This window comes from Thalassophryne amazonica, chromosome 20 (genome assembly GCF_902500255.1).
Source record: "Thalassophryne amazonica chromosome 20, fThaAma1.1, whole genome shotgun sequence".
In the NCBI taxonomy this organism is placed as follows: domain Eukaryota; kingdom Metazoa; phylum Chordata; class Actinopteri; order Batrachoidiformes; family Batrachoididae; genus Thalassophryne; species Thalassophryne amazonica.
In genome coordinates this window covers 51,899,399-51,915,816 of record NC_047122.1, presented here as the reverse complement: position 1 = coordinate 51,915,816, position 16,418 = coordinate 51,899,399, and the positions used below count along the sequence as shown (strand labels likewise).

The window sequence follows — 16,418 nt, the reverse complement described above, 5'->3', positions numbered from 1 at the left end:
AAACAGACAAACAAACAAACTCGACCGAAAACTTAACCTCCTTGGCGGAGGTAAAAAACATTGCAGGTGGATATGAAATAAATATTCTTGTTCTATTCTCTGGTTAATGACTCAGAAAATTATTCTCAATATAACGTGTAATGGCAAGATTAAATGTATAAGATGTAAAATGGGTTTAATTTCAAGTGCCTGCAAAAGTCGAGGACATAGATTTGTTTAAATTAGTCATATTGTATACTTTTACTGCATGTTAATATAACTTAAAATTTGCTAAAAAAAAAAAATCACTTTTCTCTGCTTAGTAGAGAAGCTTGAATCTTCGACTGGACTGGGTTGCTTGACGCGAGGACGTTTCGCTTCAAATCGCTGCTTGTTGCTTTAAATGGACAGAAGCTATGGCTATGATGCATTCTCCTTCCTTTAGAAGCTGCAGTGTCTCATCATTTCGCACTGAGAGATATGGTACATTAGTCTAAAATGAGCAATTTTAGGCTTAAATTTTGCTAACAGCACGTACGTTTCTAAAGACACAGTAATAGAACAGTGAGATACTGAGAATGTCTAAAGTAAGCATAGGACAGCTAGCCCTGTGCTCCACCAACAGACCCAGAATTTAGATGGAGTGAGGCTGAGACCTCTTTCATTGCTCATAATATGAATTAAAAGGACAGGACACATAGTTCCACACTACACTGATATGCTAACCATACGAGAGGGAGAATAGATGCGTCTTTAGTCTGGACTTAAATGTCTTTACGGAATCTGACTGTTTTATCTACGTATGGAGATCATTTCACAAGGCAGGTGCATGATAAGACATGGCTCTGTGGCCTCCCAACATTTTTTAACCTTAGGGACACAAAATAGCCCTGCGCCCTGAGAAAACAGAGCATGGGCCGGTACGTAGGGAGGTGCTAATCCTTGAATAATTTTCTAAATTAATAGCAGAACCTTAAAATCAGACCTCACACAGACAGGAAGCCTGTGAAGGGAAGCCAAAATGAGTGTAATGTGGTCAAACTGTCTGCTTCTAGTTAAAATTCTGGCAGCAGTATTTTTGAACTATTTGGAGACCCCTAATGCTGGACTGCGGTAAACCAGAGAATAGGACATTGCAGTAATTCAGTCTAGAAGAGACAAATGCATGGATCAGGGTCTCAGCATCAGCCATAGACAAGATGGGACAAATCTTCCCTATGTTACAAAGGTACAATAAAGCAGTCCCAGTGATTTCTCTGATGTGTACATCAAAGGACAATGTTTGATCAAAAATCACCCCAAGGTTCCTCACTTTGTCAGTTTGATGTATGACGCACGAGTCTAAGTTAAGTTGGTCAAACTGACATCGATGTCTCGCTCATTTCAGTCTTCTCCAAATTTAAAAGTAAGAAATTGCTGGACATCCAGCTTTTCACTCTAACCTCTAAATTCTTTATGTGTATGAGATTACCAGCAGTTATCAGCATGTAGAACTGAGTATCATCAGCATAGCAGTGAAAAGTAATCCCATAACATATAAACCCAGGGGTTGCTGTATGAAGAGAAAAAAGCAGGGGGGCTAAGTCTATGTGATACGCACACACACGGCTTTATAATTCTGGTGAAAAGAATGTGTACGTACATATCTGCTATGGCACGCACATACAATTTTAGCTTGTGATTTCATGCAGAATTTTCTGCACCAGACCTCCCTCTCTTTTCAGTTTGAGACAAAACACTTTATTTTGCAACATTCAAAACAATATCAGATCAAATTTGTGCATCTATGTCATACTTTAACAGCTGTTCCTCTTAAAACAGCTTAAGAAGTCAAACATAAACTCCTTTGCAGAGGCAATATTCCTGTTCCTTATTTTGCAGTAGTCCAAAGTATCACCTAAATGGGTGTTTTGAATTTGGAAATCTCATGGGAAAAACACTGAAGATGTTCCTCTCTCTTGGTCAAACACATTTTTGGATGAACATGTGAATCCAGTGTTCACTCACTTCTGCTGGAAGTCTTTGATGAGTTTCTTGGCTTTGTTGTACTTCTTCTCGAGTGCCTGGTACTGGGCCTGGGCCTCCTTCAGGTGTTCGTTGACGGTGTGGCAGAGGGTCTGTGCCTCGATCCAGTAACTCTCCAGCTTCAACATCCTCTCCTTGTTCTCCTCGATGCTGGCCTTCAGCTGGCTTTTCTCCTTCTCCCACCGCTGTTTCTCCCTCTCCACTGAAGCCAGCTGGACACGTTCAAGCATAATTCAAAACATTCATTTTTATACCTGCAGAGTCTATTAAAATGTATTTAATCTCTGTGGAAAAACACCACACAAATATTGTTTCTATTTTCAAAATGTGTACAGTTGTGGTTTTTGGCACAGATTTTATCATGTCTTTCATATCAAAGCAATTAAGATATTTTGGATATCTACTGCGACAGTACTTGATAGCATCTAAAAATAAAAACTCTGAAATGGTTGAGTCAAAAACACCCCAGATTTTTGAATATCAAAAAAAAAAAAAAAAAGATTAAGCACACTAATCAGTAACATCTCTCTCCCATTACTGATTGTTTTTTTTTTTTTACCCACTTTCTGTCCGGCTTTCAATATTGAGAAAATCAATCAGTATATATATATATTTTTTAAATCACAACCAAAATTCACATGTAATTACAGTTTTTAACTCTTACCTATTTTATATCAGATTGCATACAATGATAGCAGATTATTGTTGATTACACCTGATTATGTATGATACCCATTAAACTATTCTGTTGCAGATGCACTAGGAGTTGCGGAAAATGTTACTTCCCCACACTTTTGCAAAACACTAAAATTTCTCTGTTAAAATCTCAAAACTGTCTTCTGCTGAAGTGCAACATGGCTTATGTGGGTTTCATGTTGCAGAAGAGGATCAGAAGGAGGCTTCAGAGAAAGGCAGGTCCTGATTATGGCATGCTGTATCTGCTTGTACACTTTCACCAACTTTTACAAAAGATTACCCCAATCTGCATCAGTTAAATCAGATTATTCACATTTTTGGATCATGATTTATCCTGACATCACATATTTTTAAAACATGTTCAAAACTTTCCCACTTTCTCCCAGTATTCTACAACACATTTTTTTACCACCAATTTCAGGCCCTGATTGGCTATGCAAATATTTATTCATTTTGCTGAGATCATAGTCAATCTAAGATCAACATGTGTTAAGATGCTTTTGTTTTAAGGTGTGTTTGCAGAGACCAAACACGAACGCCGTTTCTGTGAAAGTGGTTCAAGCGTTCCAACCAAAAATCCTTTTAAGGTCCACTTCTCTAATAAATCTGAGCACAGCGGCACATGTCACACTCAAATGGAAATTAATCAGAATAAGCTGTTAAAATATAGCAAAGTATATAATTCGTCCACTTGTAGGAACTCAGAGTTCCTCTTTCATAGACGGCTGAAACACTGTGTGCTGAGTAGGATCATTTTCAGAGCACTAAATACAAAAATACTGAAAACTGAACACTTTTTTTGCAGCGCAACTGCTGGCAAACAAGTGCAACCTATTGCAGAATGCAAGAGAAAGAACAAAATTGCAGCGACTAAAACAAAATCTTGAACCTCTTTCTTATTCACAAAATCTATTTCCGCAAAGCCTGACTTAATGCAACCCTGCTGTCAAGACTCTGGTCTCTATTTACATGTTTACAGCTCTGATAAACTTTTCTCATTTGAACCCTGAAGCCTTCAAACATGCAGACAATTTTAATGTCTTACCTTGTTTTTGAGCTTCTGGATCTCAGCCTCGGTCACTGTGTGTTTGATCTGGAGCTATTGGGAACAGAGGTGGAGAAACGAGAAGGAGGAGATAAAAGAAAAGGCAGTCAGATCATCAAATGCATGGCTGAGCAGGAACTCTGCAGTCGACGCCGTGTGACGGACAGAGGCAACCGACCCTGTCCGACCCTGACAGCGTCCCAGCTCCACAGCTGACACGCACTCTCAGAGGAGAGGAGATGGCGTTCGCTACCAGGAGAATCTTCAAGTTCATGCTGTGTCACATCTAAAACACAGGATTTGCAGTTTCATCATCTATCTGTTATATATTGATGACAAAGGCCGATAGATGTTCATTTAGCCAAAAAGATGGAGAAAAACTGGACAGAAAATAGAGGATGCGGTAAGAGGCACATATGGATTTTCCTTAAATTTGTTTATTTAAAAAAAAAATATATATATACACAACCCCTGGCAAAAATTATGGAATCACCGGCCTCGGAGGATGTCCATTCAGTTGTTTAATTTTGTGGAAAAAAAAGCACATCACAGGCTTGACACAAAACTAAAGTCATTTCAAATGGCAACTTTCTGGCTTTAAGAAACACTATAAGAAATCAAGAAAAAAAGATTGTGACAGTCAGTAACGGTTACTTTTTTAGACCAAGCAGAGGAAAAAATATGGAATCACTCAATTCTGAGGAATAAATTATGGAATCACCCTGTAAATTTCCATCCCCCAAACTAAAACCTGCATCAAATCAGATCTGCTCGTTGACATTGACCCTATGCCATGACATTGATCCTATGTGTCTTTTTGCAAGGAACGTTTTCACAGTTTTTGCTCTATGGCAAGATGCATTATCATCTTGAAAAATGATTTCATCATCCCCAAACATCCTTTCAATTGTCCAAAATATCAACGTAAACTTGTGCATTTATTGATGATGTAATGACAGCCATCTCCCCAGTGCCTTTACCTGACATGCAGCCCCATATCATCAATGACTGTGGAAATTTAGATGTTCTCTTCAGGCAATCATCTTTATAAATCTCATTGGAACGGCACCAAACAAAAGTTCCAGCATCATCACCTTGCCCAATGCAGATTTGAGATTCATCACTGAATATCACTTTCATCCAGTCATCCACAGTCCACGACTGCTTTTCCTTAGCCCATTGTAACCTTGTTTATTCTGTTTAGGTGTTAATGATGGCTTTCGTTTAGCTTTTCTGTATGTAAATCCCATTTCCTTTAGGCGGTTTCTTACAGTTCAGTCATAGACGTTGACTCCAGTTTCCTCCCATTCGTTCCTCATTTGTTTTGTTGTGCATTTTTGGATTTTTGAGACATATTGCTTTAAGTTTTCTGTCTTGACGCTTTGATGTCTTCCTTGGTCTACCAGTATGTTTGCCTTTAACAACCTTCCCATGTTTTTTGTATTTGGTCCAGAGTTTAGACACAGCTGACTGTGAACAACCAACATCTTTTGCAACATTGCGTGATGATTTACCCTCTTTTAAGAGTTTGATAATCCTCTCCTTTGTTTCAATTGACATCTCTCGTGTTGGAGCCATGATTCATGTCAGTCCACTTGGTGCAACAGCTCTCCAAGGTGTGTTCACTCCTTTTTAGATGCAGACTAACGAGCAGATCTGATATGATGCACGTGTTAGTTTTGGGGATGAAAATCTACAGTGTGATTCCATAATTTATTCCGCAGAATTGAGTGATTCCATATTTTTTTCCTCTGCTTGGTCTAAAAAAGTAACCGTTACTGACTGCCACAATCTTTTTTTCTTGATTTCTTATAGTGTTTCTTAAAGCCAGAAAGTTGCCATTTGAAATGACTTTAGTTTTGTGTCATGTCTGTGATCTGCTTTTTTCTACAAAATTAAACAACTGAATGAACATCCTCCGAGGCCGGTGATTCCATAATTTTTGCCAGGGGTTGTATATGTGTGTGTGTGTGTGTGTGTGTGTGTGTGTTTGTGTGCAGAGAATACAAGATTTATCTTCTTTCTGTTCCTTTTTGATCATGAAAAATGCTTATGTAAGTTGGCAATGAATGAATGAAATAAGCAACTAAAGAAATAAATTTTCCCTGTTAAATAATTTCACTCATTGCAAGTCAAAGTGGCGCATTCTGTGTCTGCTTCCTGCAAAAATGCACTGAATCATAAAATGCTGAGAGACAATAAAATATTCATTTCTAAACTACATCTAATGCTGATATTGGGGGTGAATTAGCATTAGAATTAGCATGTGCTGATACACTTTTCCCCGTTACAATATAGCATATCTGTCATTCTGGAGTACTGTGCAAAAAATGTCAGCACATTTAATGAGCCTTAAAAGATTAAAAAATATCAAAAAGTTGCTAATAATCTAATTTTCACAAACAAATAGAAAGTACAGTGTGTAACCATTTTTCACCTTTAAGTACACATAATTTGTTTGAAGTGATAATTTTTTGTTTAACTCATGAAACTTATTTCAAAATTGGGTCATATTTCATGATGTGTTTTTTTTAATCAGTTATGTAATTTTATTACTGAGCTATCAGTATGTTTTGTGTTTGCATGCACACCTACAACGAAATCAATTTTTATTTATTGTTATTTTGAAAATAAATCTTGCAACTTGATAATTAATTTGGTTATTTAATGTTAAACCCACATTTCATTTTTGCTGGAATAAAAATGCTGGAACATTTCATAACTAGAGGGCTGTCAGAGAGTGCATACCGCTGCCAAGGCCACTTGTTCCTGAATGCTTAAAAGTTCTTCTGGATCCTGGATCAAAAATATGTTCTGGATCAAATTCAAAATAAAATCTCTATTTTTCAAGGGCATTATCCATCTGCTCACCAAATTTTATAACTGTCCTCACACAACTTTTTGAGTTAAATGTTGCTTTGGATCACCTTCAAAATGGACAATTTTTTTTTATCCGATCTCCAAATTTAAATGAAAATCATTCATTACTGTTTGAGTTATCCTGCTAAAAGAGAAAGAGACAGACTCCATGGTGGAGGTAATTAGACATTCTGTTGACCTAAAAAAAAACCCCCACAAAAAAACAAAACCTGAAATACTATATATTTCATTTTTGCACAATACTGCATAAAAAGTATGATTGTAAGTGGAATTACAAGTAAGGCTCTGTGTGTTTAAACAACAGGCCTTGGTTCATTTGGGGACTAATAACGGCAATGATTCAGCCAAACACAAACAAAAGTGAAAAGCAAAAAGCAATTGGACACAAACATGAGTCTGTTTAGGAGAGTAGTTAATACAGAAAGACATTAAGAACATAAAGTACATAAATATGATTTAATTTGCCCAAATGTCTGAGTCTGAATGAGTGAAAACCTGATTTTAAAAAAATTACAAACTATGGAAGCTTGAGGACATGATGTTAAAAGTTAAAATTAAATTTCACTGTCTCAACATTCCCTCTGGTGCCTACAGGGAAGCTCCAGCCATTTGTCAAATCTGTCACACTGCTTGTGTGGCAGTGCATTAATAAGCTGAATTTGTATGAGGCACGACACTGTCCATTCAAAAATATCGGCTGCTCAGCCACTGAAAAAAGTGTAAATGAGTTAACAGTCAGTGAGCACAACTAGTTAAATTATTCAGTTTTGGACAGAAGTAATAAAATGTCAAATATTATGGTATGACCGAATGACAAAGCTTTCATTTTCACGAATCAGTGTAAAACATGTGAGGCCCCCTGTGTAGTCTTCCAAGAACCGGCAGACTATAAAAGTAGCAGCCTTGTACTGCTGGGTGTTTAGGAGGAGTGAAGACTGACTGGGCATTCGTACAACACAAAGCATTTTAAGTCACCTCTCTGAACTTCTGGTAGAGTTTGGTGGCATCTAATTCAGAGGGAGACAAGATGTCGTCTGTGTCCGGCAGGTCAAACACCTCGATGTTCTTCTCGCCGCCTGCCGCCGTGGGGCCGGCCTCTTCGCCATCTGTGGCGTACTCTCCAGTCTGCTTTGAGAGCAAACGCACAAGTCAGATGAACAGAACAGACTGAACCAACCTCCTCTGCTTTCTTCAGTTAAAGTGAGTCATATCTACACAGGGACGGACGGTCGTGTCAAAGATGTCTGAGTGCATCACTCTGCTCCACATCGCATGTTGAGCACCATCCAATATTCACTGTAGTTTCTGAACGCCGTCTTCTTTATACTCTCTATTTTGCACAAATACAGTTTCTATGTAATGATTCCAGCAGTATAATATTCAGGAAACTTGAGGTGCCTTGACACTTGCACAAATTTGATTCCCGCACTGGCACATTTCGTTCCAATTAGTAAACTTGCCATAAACTGTTGTAAACTGCGCGTGAACTGTTTGCGATTGCGTGCCAGTGCGCAAAGAAAATTTAGAAATGTTCAAAACTTCTGGCACGCATTAATTTCGTGAACTAATCATGACCGTTGCGCAAACCTATTTAGAAACACTGTGTGTCACTGCGCGTCAATGCATTTCATTGCGCGTAGCGCATCTGAACGATTATGGCGAGATGTTACAGCTATAATAAACATAATTTTACAGATACATTATGTAACTCATGAGAAGGAATGAAAATGCAACTGTTTTACCAATACATTACAACATTTAAAAAAAAGTCCCTTCGGCTGCTCCCTTGTTTGCACTCGGGGTCGCCACAGCAAATCCAATCCAAGGTGGATCTGCATGTTGAATTGGCACAGGTTTTACGCTGGATGCCCTTCCCGACGCAACTCCACATTACATGGAGAAATGTGGCAGGGGTGGGATTTGAACCCGGAGCCTTCTGAACTGAAACCAAGCGCATTAACCACTTGGCCACCACCCCTGCTATTATACATTACAACATAAATATTATAAATAATTACCTTTGAGATGATTCCAAATGCGTTCTCCACCGCAGGACATGCACAAGGCAAGCTACAGCTGCAGATAATTTCTCTGTGATTCTGGGAGCAATGAGAGATGGTCTCATCAGCCAAGTTCTCAGAGCGAATGCGTCAACGGCTACGAAATTGCTATTTTATATAACGTGGCGTCAAGTGGGACAAAGAACTGCGTCGTGCAGGACAAAGCGGGTCGCATTAGCATGATGAATTGCGCGGCAGTCTGGGGATCAAATTCGTGCAAGTGTCAAGGTGGGTTTAGTTAGTCAAACTGTTGTTGGGGGGGGGGGGGGGGAGTACATTTAAAAAGTGAAATCTCAGTATATCCCCACAATACTGTTTAAAACTCATAGGCATGACTTTTTTTAAGCAAAAATTATGACAAAATGGTGAAAAGCTTCTACATATCAAATAACTTATGAAAAAATGCTAAACAAATGTTAAGTCTCTGGATGTTGTGGGACTATCTTGGCTGACACGCCTGGTCGCGGCACACTGGACCAGCTCTACATGCTCCATCGGGTGCTCGAGGGTTCATGGGAGTTCGCCCAACCAGTCCACATGTGTTTTGTGGATCTGGAGAAGGCGTTTCACCATGTCCCTTGGGGCACCCTGTGGGGAGTGCTCCGGGAGTACGGGGTCCGGGGTCCTTTGCTAAGGACTATCCGGTCCCTGTACGACCACAGCAGGAGCTTGGTTCACATTGCTGGTAGTAAGTCAAACCTGTTTCCAGTGCACATTGGCCTCCGCCAGGGCTGCCCTTTGTCGCTTCTGTACATTATCTTTATGGACAGAATTTCTAGGCGCAGCCAGGGTGTAGAGGGGGTCTGGTTTGGGAACCACAGAATCTCGTCTCTGCTGTTTGCGGACGATGTGGTTCTGTTGGCTTTGTCAAATCAGGACCTTCAGCGTGCACTGGGGCGGTTTGCAGCCGAGTGTGAAGCGTCCAGGATGAAAATCAGCACCTCCAAATCCGAGGCCATGGTTCTCGACTGGAAAAAGGTGCTTTGCCCTCTTCAGGTCAGTGGAGTGTCCTTGCCTCAAGTGGAGGAGTTTAAGTATCTCGGGGTCTTGGTATCTCGGGGACGGATGGAGCGTGAGATTGATAGACAGATCGGTGCAGCATCTGCAGTGATGCGGTCGCTGTATCGGGCCGTCGTGGTGAAGAGAGAGCTGAGTAGGGGGGCAAAGTGTTGTATGGCTGGGGGGGCCTGGCTGCCTTTTGTTTCTGTCTTCTGTGCTGTCTTTTGTTTTTCCTTCCAGGTGGTACGCGTTTAGGACTGAGTGGCTGTTTGGCTGAGTTTTCAGGACCTCACCCTGATCACCTGAGGCTGATCAAGTGCAGCTCGTCAGGACTCACAGCTGTGGTGCATCTACACGGATTGGAGCATGGTGGGATTTAAGTCTGGAGTACACAGTGTGTATTTGCCAGAGACTCGACCTTGTGACCAGACGGGTGACATCGTCGTCTTGAGAGCCATGTCATCATTATGGATGCAGAGAACGTCCAGGTTTGATGCCATGGTCTGTGAAAGAGGAGGGGGTGAGGTCTCACGCTTGTCAGCACACTTCCTGAGGTACGTTAGGTTTTGTGACTAACATTTGTACAGTCAGTAAATGTGGTGTCCCTCACACCTTATTGTATTGAGCTGTTATGTTAGTCGTTTAATCAGCTCCACTACAGTTGAGTAATGTGAACTGGGTGTTCCATGCCTGCAGAGAGGGAAGCTGATTAGTGATTAAGCCAGGAAGTGTTTGCTGTTTATGTACACCTTTGAGCGGTCTCTCTGTGTGTGGAGTGTGGACTCACATGATGGTTTCTTCTTTCACAGACTCGGTTTGTCGCGGCCACCTGGGGGTGTCGGCGGGGTCCTTGGGTCCGAACTGTTTCTGGCTCCAGACCGTTTGTGCAGCTGGGAGCGCACCGTAAATCCACCACCCCAGACCGCGCACTCATTTGTTGTCTTTTTTTCACATCACTGTTATGTCATTAAATTTTGTTATCCTTTGTACCGTGCTCTGCTTATTTTATACTGGGTCCTTCAAACGCTGGTCGGTTCTCCGGGCTGCGTCCGACACATAACAGTAGTCTCTGGCCAAACATCACGGACCCAGCGGTAGCAGAGACGGTACTGCGCCGGGAAGGCGGCACCAGACGTTCAGAAGTTATCCGGATCAGTTGCGGGTGCTCTCCGCCCGGATGGTGCGTGTTTGAGAACCCATTATCGAATACTGATTTGAGCTCTTTTGCAGCCGTGTTCCTGTGTTGTTGCCTTATCCGTGGGTCGTGGTGGAGTGTGACTGGCGACGGCTTCGCGTCACACTTCGACCGGATAAGAGGTTTAAACGGGAGCTGCAAGAGTGTGTCTGTAATGGGTGAACGCGCACGGCAGAGCTCTGTGGCACGGGTCGCTGAGCTTCCTGTGTTATAGTTGTAGCCCCATTTCCCCGGGTGAAGATAACTACTGCGTCTGTTGTGTCAGCTCTGGCGTTATTTAGTTGAGGCACTTTTTGGTTGTGTGTTTGCACACAGCTGCGCACAGAAAAGCAGCATGAGTTGGTTTCTCTGTTACCAAAGGGGGTTTTTCATTTTCACCACTCTGGCTCCCTCTGTTGGTGACTGAGTCACAGTACCGTTAATGCTCTTAAGATGGAACAGGTGTGTTCCATTTGTTTGAGCTTAACGGTATGAGTCACTGATTAGTTTTGTGTTGGTTCATTTTTTGTGGGTGTTTTTTGAGTTGGTTTTTGTGTGGGATTTTCTTCACTATTAGTGCTCTGGGGTCGTGACCCTGCAGTTCTGTCTGGAGCATAACAGGACCCAGTTAACTTTATGTTAGTCTGTTAGTCTTTCTTTTTATTTCTTTTGGTTTCACCTCCCAGGGTTTGATGGGACGGTCCCCTGGGGGGTGATGGGGGGGTAATTGGGTTGTTTTTTCTGTTTTCTTTTTTTTTTTGTTTTTTGTTATGCCCTCTCTTCTCCTCTGGCTCCAGCCGTGTGAGCCGTACGTGTCGGCGTTGCTGGAGTGGTGCAGTTTGGTTATGCTGGGCGTTTCCCAGGTAACCTCTGCACCTGGGGGGGGGGGGGTTCGGGGGGTTGTTTTTTTGTGTTTTGTTGATTCCCTGTTCCACCTCTGGCTTCAGCGCGCCTTTGAGCCGTCTGCCATCGGCGTGGCTGAGGTTTGGGGCAGTGGGATATACCCGCAGCTGGTGGCTGGTTTGGAAGTCGGAGGGGTGGCGCCGTTTTGTGCAGTCTGCCATAACCGCTGTTCCACTCCTCCCGGTTGACTTCTGGGGTATAGTCATGGTTGGTGACGCTGGACGTGCTTCCAGTTTCCACTGCGCCGAGGGGGTGGGGTTGGGGTTGTTTTGTTTGTATGTTTTTTTTTTCCTTTTGTTTTTCCCCCCAGTTTCCGCCCTCAGGGTGTGACTGTGGTGTCCTCTGGGGGGGAAAGGGCTGTGGGTCCATCTAGCCATAGACGGCCGGGGCTGGGTCCGTTGGTCATGAGGGGAGGCGTCTCCTAGGGTTGATGGAACGGTCCTCTGGGAGGCGCTGGGAGTCCCCGTGGGTGACTTTGGATCCCAGAGGGACCTCGGCTGTGGTTATTACTCCTGGAGCTGGCGGGATGTCCTCTGGGGGATGTTGGTCCCTACATGTCGTCGGAGGGGGTGTTAGCGTTTTTATTTGCAAGCTTAAGTTTGGGTTGTTTTTCTTTTCTCCTCTTCCCGGGGTTTGATGGGACGGTCCTCTGGGGAGGGGGGGGGGGGGTGCTTTGGTTGTTTGTGTTTGTCTTTTTTGTTTTATGACTAATCAGACTGTAAACATGGTTGGACAAAGGCTGACCGCACAGGTTCAAGAACTCCTGGCCACACCTGTGCTAATTGACTGACAGAAACAAAGGCAAAGATGCAGCCAGAGGAGAAGACATCAACCGTTCTGTTAGATGAAGATTCTGTTGGAAGATGAATGCAGATACGGTTTCCAGCCATGGTCCCTGGAGGGGGGTGTTTCTCCTCGGCCAGGTTTGTGTGGTCGCCGGGAGGCTTCCCGTGAGGGTGGGGTGCTGTTGTATGGCTGGGGGGGCCTGGCTGCCTTTTGTTTCTGTCTTCTGTGCTGTCTTTTGTTTTTCCTTCCAGGTGGTACGCGTTTAAGACTGAGTGGCTGTGTGGCTGAGTTTTCAGGACCTCACCCTGATCACCTGAGGCTGATCAAGTGCAGCTCGTCAGGACTCACAGCTGTGGTGCATCTACACGGATTGGAGCATGGTGGCATTTAAGTCTGGAGTACACAGTGTGTATTTGCCAGAGACTCGACCTTGTGACCAGACGGGTGAGATCGTCGTCTTGAGAGCCATCTCATCATTATGGATGCAGAGAACGTCCAGGTTTGATGCCATGGTCTGTGAAAGAGGAGGGGGTGAGGTCTCACGCTCGTCAGCACACTTCCTGAGGTACGTTAGGTTTTGTGACTAACATTTGTACAGTCAGTAAATGTGGTGTCCCTCACACCTTATTGTATTGAGCTGTTATGTTAGTCGTTTAATCAGCTTCCACTGCAGTTGAGTAATGTGAACTGGGTGTTCCATGCCTGCAGAGAGGGAAGCTGATTAGTGATTAAGCCAGGAAGTGTTTGCTGTTTATGTACACCTTTGAGCGGTCTCTCTGTGTGTGGAGTGTGGACTCACATGATGGTTTCTTCTTTCACAGACTCGGTTTGTCGCGGCCACCTGGGGAGTGTCGGCGGGGTCCTTGGGTCCGAACTGTTTCTGGCTCCGGACCGTTTGTGCAGCTGGGAGCGCACCGTAAATCCACCACGCCAGACCGCGCACTCATTTGTTGTCTTTTTTTCACGTCACTGTTATGTCATTAAATTTTGTTATCCTTTGTACCGTGCTCTGCTTATTTTATACTGGGTCCTTCAAACGCTGGTCGGTTCTCCGGGCTGCGTCCGACACATAACACAAAGCTCTCGATTTACCGATCAATCTACGTTCCGATCCTCACCTATGGTCACGAGATTTGGCTCATGACCGAAAGAACGAGATCGCAAGTACAAGCGGCCGAGATGAGTTTCCTCCGCAGGGTGGCTGGGCGCTCCCTTAGAGATAGGGTGAGGAGCTCGGTCACTCGGGAGGAGCTCGGAGTCGAGCCACTGCTCCTCCATGTTGAAAGGAGTCAGTTGAGGAGGCTCGGGCATCTTTTCCGGATGCCCCCTGGACGCCTCGCTGGAGAAGTGTTCCGGGCACGTCCCATTGGGAGAAGGCCCCGGGGAAGACCGGGTAGGGGCTGGAGGGACTACATCTCTCGGCTGGCTTGGGAACGCCTTGGGGTTCCCCCAGAGGAGTTGGGGGAGGTGTGTGTGGATCGGGAGGTCTGGGCGGCTTTGCTTGAGCTGCTGCCCCCACGACCCGACTCCGGATAAAGCGGAAGAAAATGGATGGATGGATGGATGGATGGAAAAATGCTAAACATTCAATATATGCAATACATTAAGTGTGACTGTCCTTCACCTTTACATCTGATTTATTTTAAGTCAATTATCCCACACCTGATGTTGAACAAATCATTATTCATTGATTATTATCCAGTTTGTTGTCATTGTGGATTCATACACTGGGGTTGTAAACCTACTAAGTAATTAGGCTTTCTTTAAGGTATTTTTTAATAAACTACATTCTTTCATTTATAGTTTCAGTTAAAACTTTAATTGAGTTAATGTCAAACACTTTGGTGCTTAAGACTTTTGCACAATGCTGCAAATATTAGCAAATATTTGCAGCAAATGAAATAGGTCAAAATGAGTCACAATGAAAAAAGTAAAATATCCGTGTTTCTAAAATGCAAACACTATAACTCCTGCTGGACATGGTGGTCAAACGGTTAAATGGAACCCGGTTTCATGGTTTGATGTCAGTACAGGCCATTAGCGTGCACATTTTAAAGGGCATGCTTGGTTTCTTTCGGCCTCTCAGTGTAATGAATGAATGGCAGCTTTAGCCGCGAGGTATTGGATCAGGGCGAATCAGGGCAGACGAGGTGATTCACTCTTTGGCTTGTAACCAGCAGCACCTGATCACTTCAGCACGGCTTACCTTATGTTCTCATGTTCTGATCGAACCATCTGTGTCCTCTCGTTCCACAGATAAAAAATGGAAATCAACTTTTTAAGTGATTCTTCTCTTCAGTCCTTATCTTTTTCTTACCTCTCTGCCTTCAACACATCCCTACTTTGTGTCTCTTTCATAGATATAGAGTGAAAACACACACAAACGTGCGTGTGCACGCACACACTCACTCTCATCTCCTCTCTCATAATCTTGGCCTATATCTTTTCCTCGTTTCCTTTCCTGCACTTCAGGCCTGATGTGTTTGCACGCATGGTCAGCAGAGATTTATATTTCCATAACAGCTTTCCTTGTTGCTGTGGAACCAACCTCCTACATGATGGGCCCATATACTGAATGGGTACATGGGAGGGGCTCAAACAGCCCATATATTAAATGCACTTCTTCTAGAAAGGAACCGTTTAAAGAGAAACCCTGTTGATGTTTCAAAGCTGCTCAGCATGTGAACGATCTGCTGGAGGAAACGGCTGCAGCAGCTGCACTTTTACCAGAGGGAGAGTCCACGATAGCCGCCGTGACAGCCGTCACCTTTGTGTGTCCATGTGTGCACGTTGGATCTGCATGCACGCAAGATGTACCAATACGCACAGGAATTCATGTCAGAGCCCGCCCACTCGAAGTCACCATTACAGAATGTCACACATTTCTGAACTGCTTTATTCAGTGTTTCAAGAACTGAACAAAATGCATCTGTCTCTGAAGCAAGTGCTTCATTTTTGTTTCAAAGCAGTGTCGTTCTGTGCATTTCAATAAGTGAAACTTCTCAAAAGTGTAACTAAACACTTAACACTGTTATGAAGTAATACTGCTCATGCCAAAATAGTGAATCATTGTTTGAAGCAAGTGATTACTTTAGTGTTTCGAAGAGTTTCTTCATTTCCTGTCTTGAAAATTTCACAACCGCTTCAAAACGATTGACAGTTTTATGCAGTAATACTGTTTTGATGATTTCAAAATAGTGACTCATTCTCTGAAGCACGCTTTTCTTTTAGTGTTTCAAAATAGTGAATCATTTTCTGAAATTATTTCTTGATTACCTATTTTGAGCATTTCAATAAGTGAATCATATCAAAAATGTTTTAAAACAATCAACAATAATAATTTTTTGTGTATTTCAAAATAGTGAATCATTCTCTGAAGCATGTTTTTCATTTAGTGTTTCAAAATAGTGAATCATATTCTGAAATTATTTCTTGATTACCTATTGAGCATTTCAATAAGTGAATCTTATCAAAAATGTTTTAAAACAATCAACAATAATAATGTTTTGTACATTTTAAAATAGTGAATCATTCTCTGAAGCACGTTGTTTTGAAACATTGAATCATTTTTAACTATAGTAACTTAAGTAAAACAAAATACATGTTATTTGGCTATTGTAATACAGACATACAGGTTCAGTTACAAGTCGAGGGGGTAGATATTGAAAGGGTACATGAAAATAAGTTTCTGGGGGTGATAATAGATGATAAGATAAACTGGAAGACTCATATAAAACATATACAAAGTAAACTGTCAAGAAGCATTTCAGTTCTAAACAAAGCGAAACATATTCTGGACCACAACTCACTCCGCATTCTTTACTGCTCACTGGTTTTACCATATTTACAGTACTGTGCAGAGGTATGGGGT

The 16,418-nt window shown here is 42.6% G+C and overlaps 1 protein-coding gene across 2 annotated transcripts in view; it reads right to left on the bottom strand.

The window, feature by feature from the left end:
* Positions 1–16,418, bottom strand: part of ppp1r9a (protein phosphatase 1, regulatory subunit 9A) — a 139,200-nt gene that overhangs the window by 29,528 nt on the left and 93,254 nt on the right. For both annotated transcript variants that reach the window (XM_034160178.1, XM_034160179.1), the window contains exons 7-9: positions 7,601–7,753; positions 3,746–3,799; positions 1,987–2,216 (exon numbers count right to left, since the gene is read on the bottom strand). In XM_034160178.1, coding sequence (XP_034016069.1) covers positions 1,987–2,216; positions 3,746–3,799; positions 7,601–7,753 — 437 coding nt within the window. The remainder of the gene's footprint in view (positions 1–1,986; positions 2,217–3,745; positions 3,800–7,600; positions 7,754–16,418) is intronic.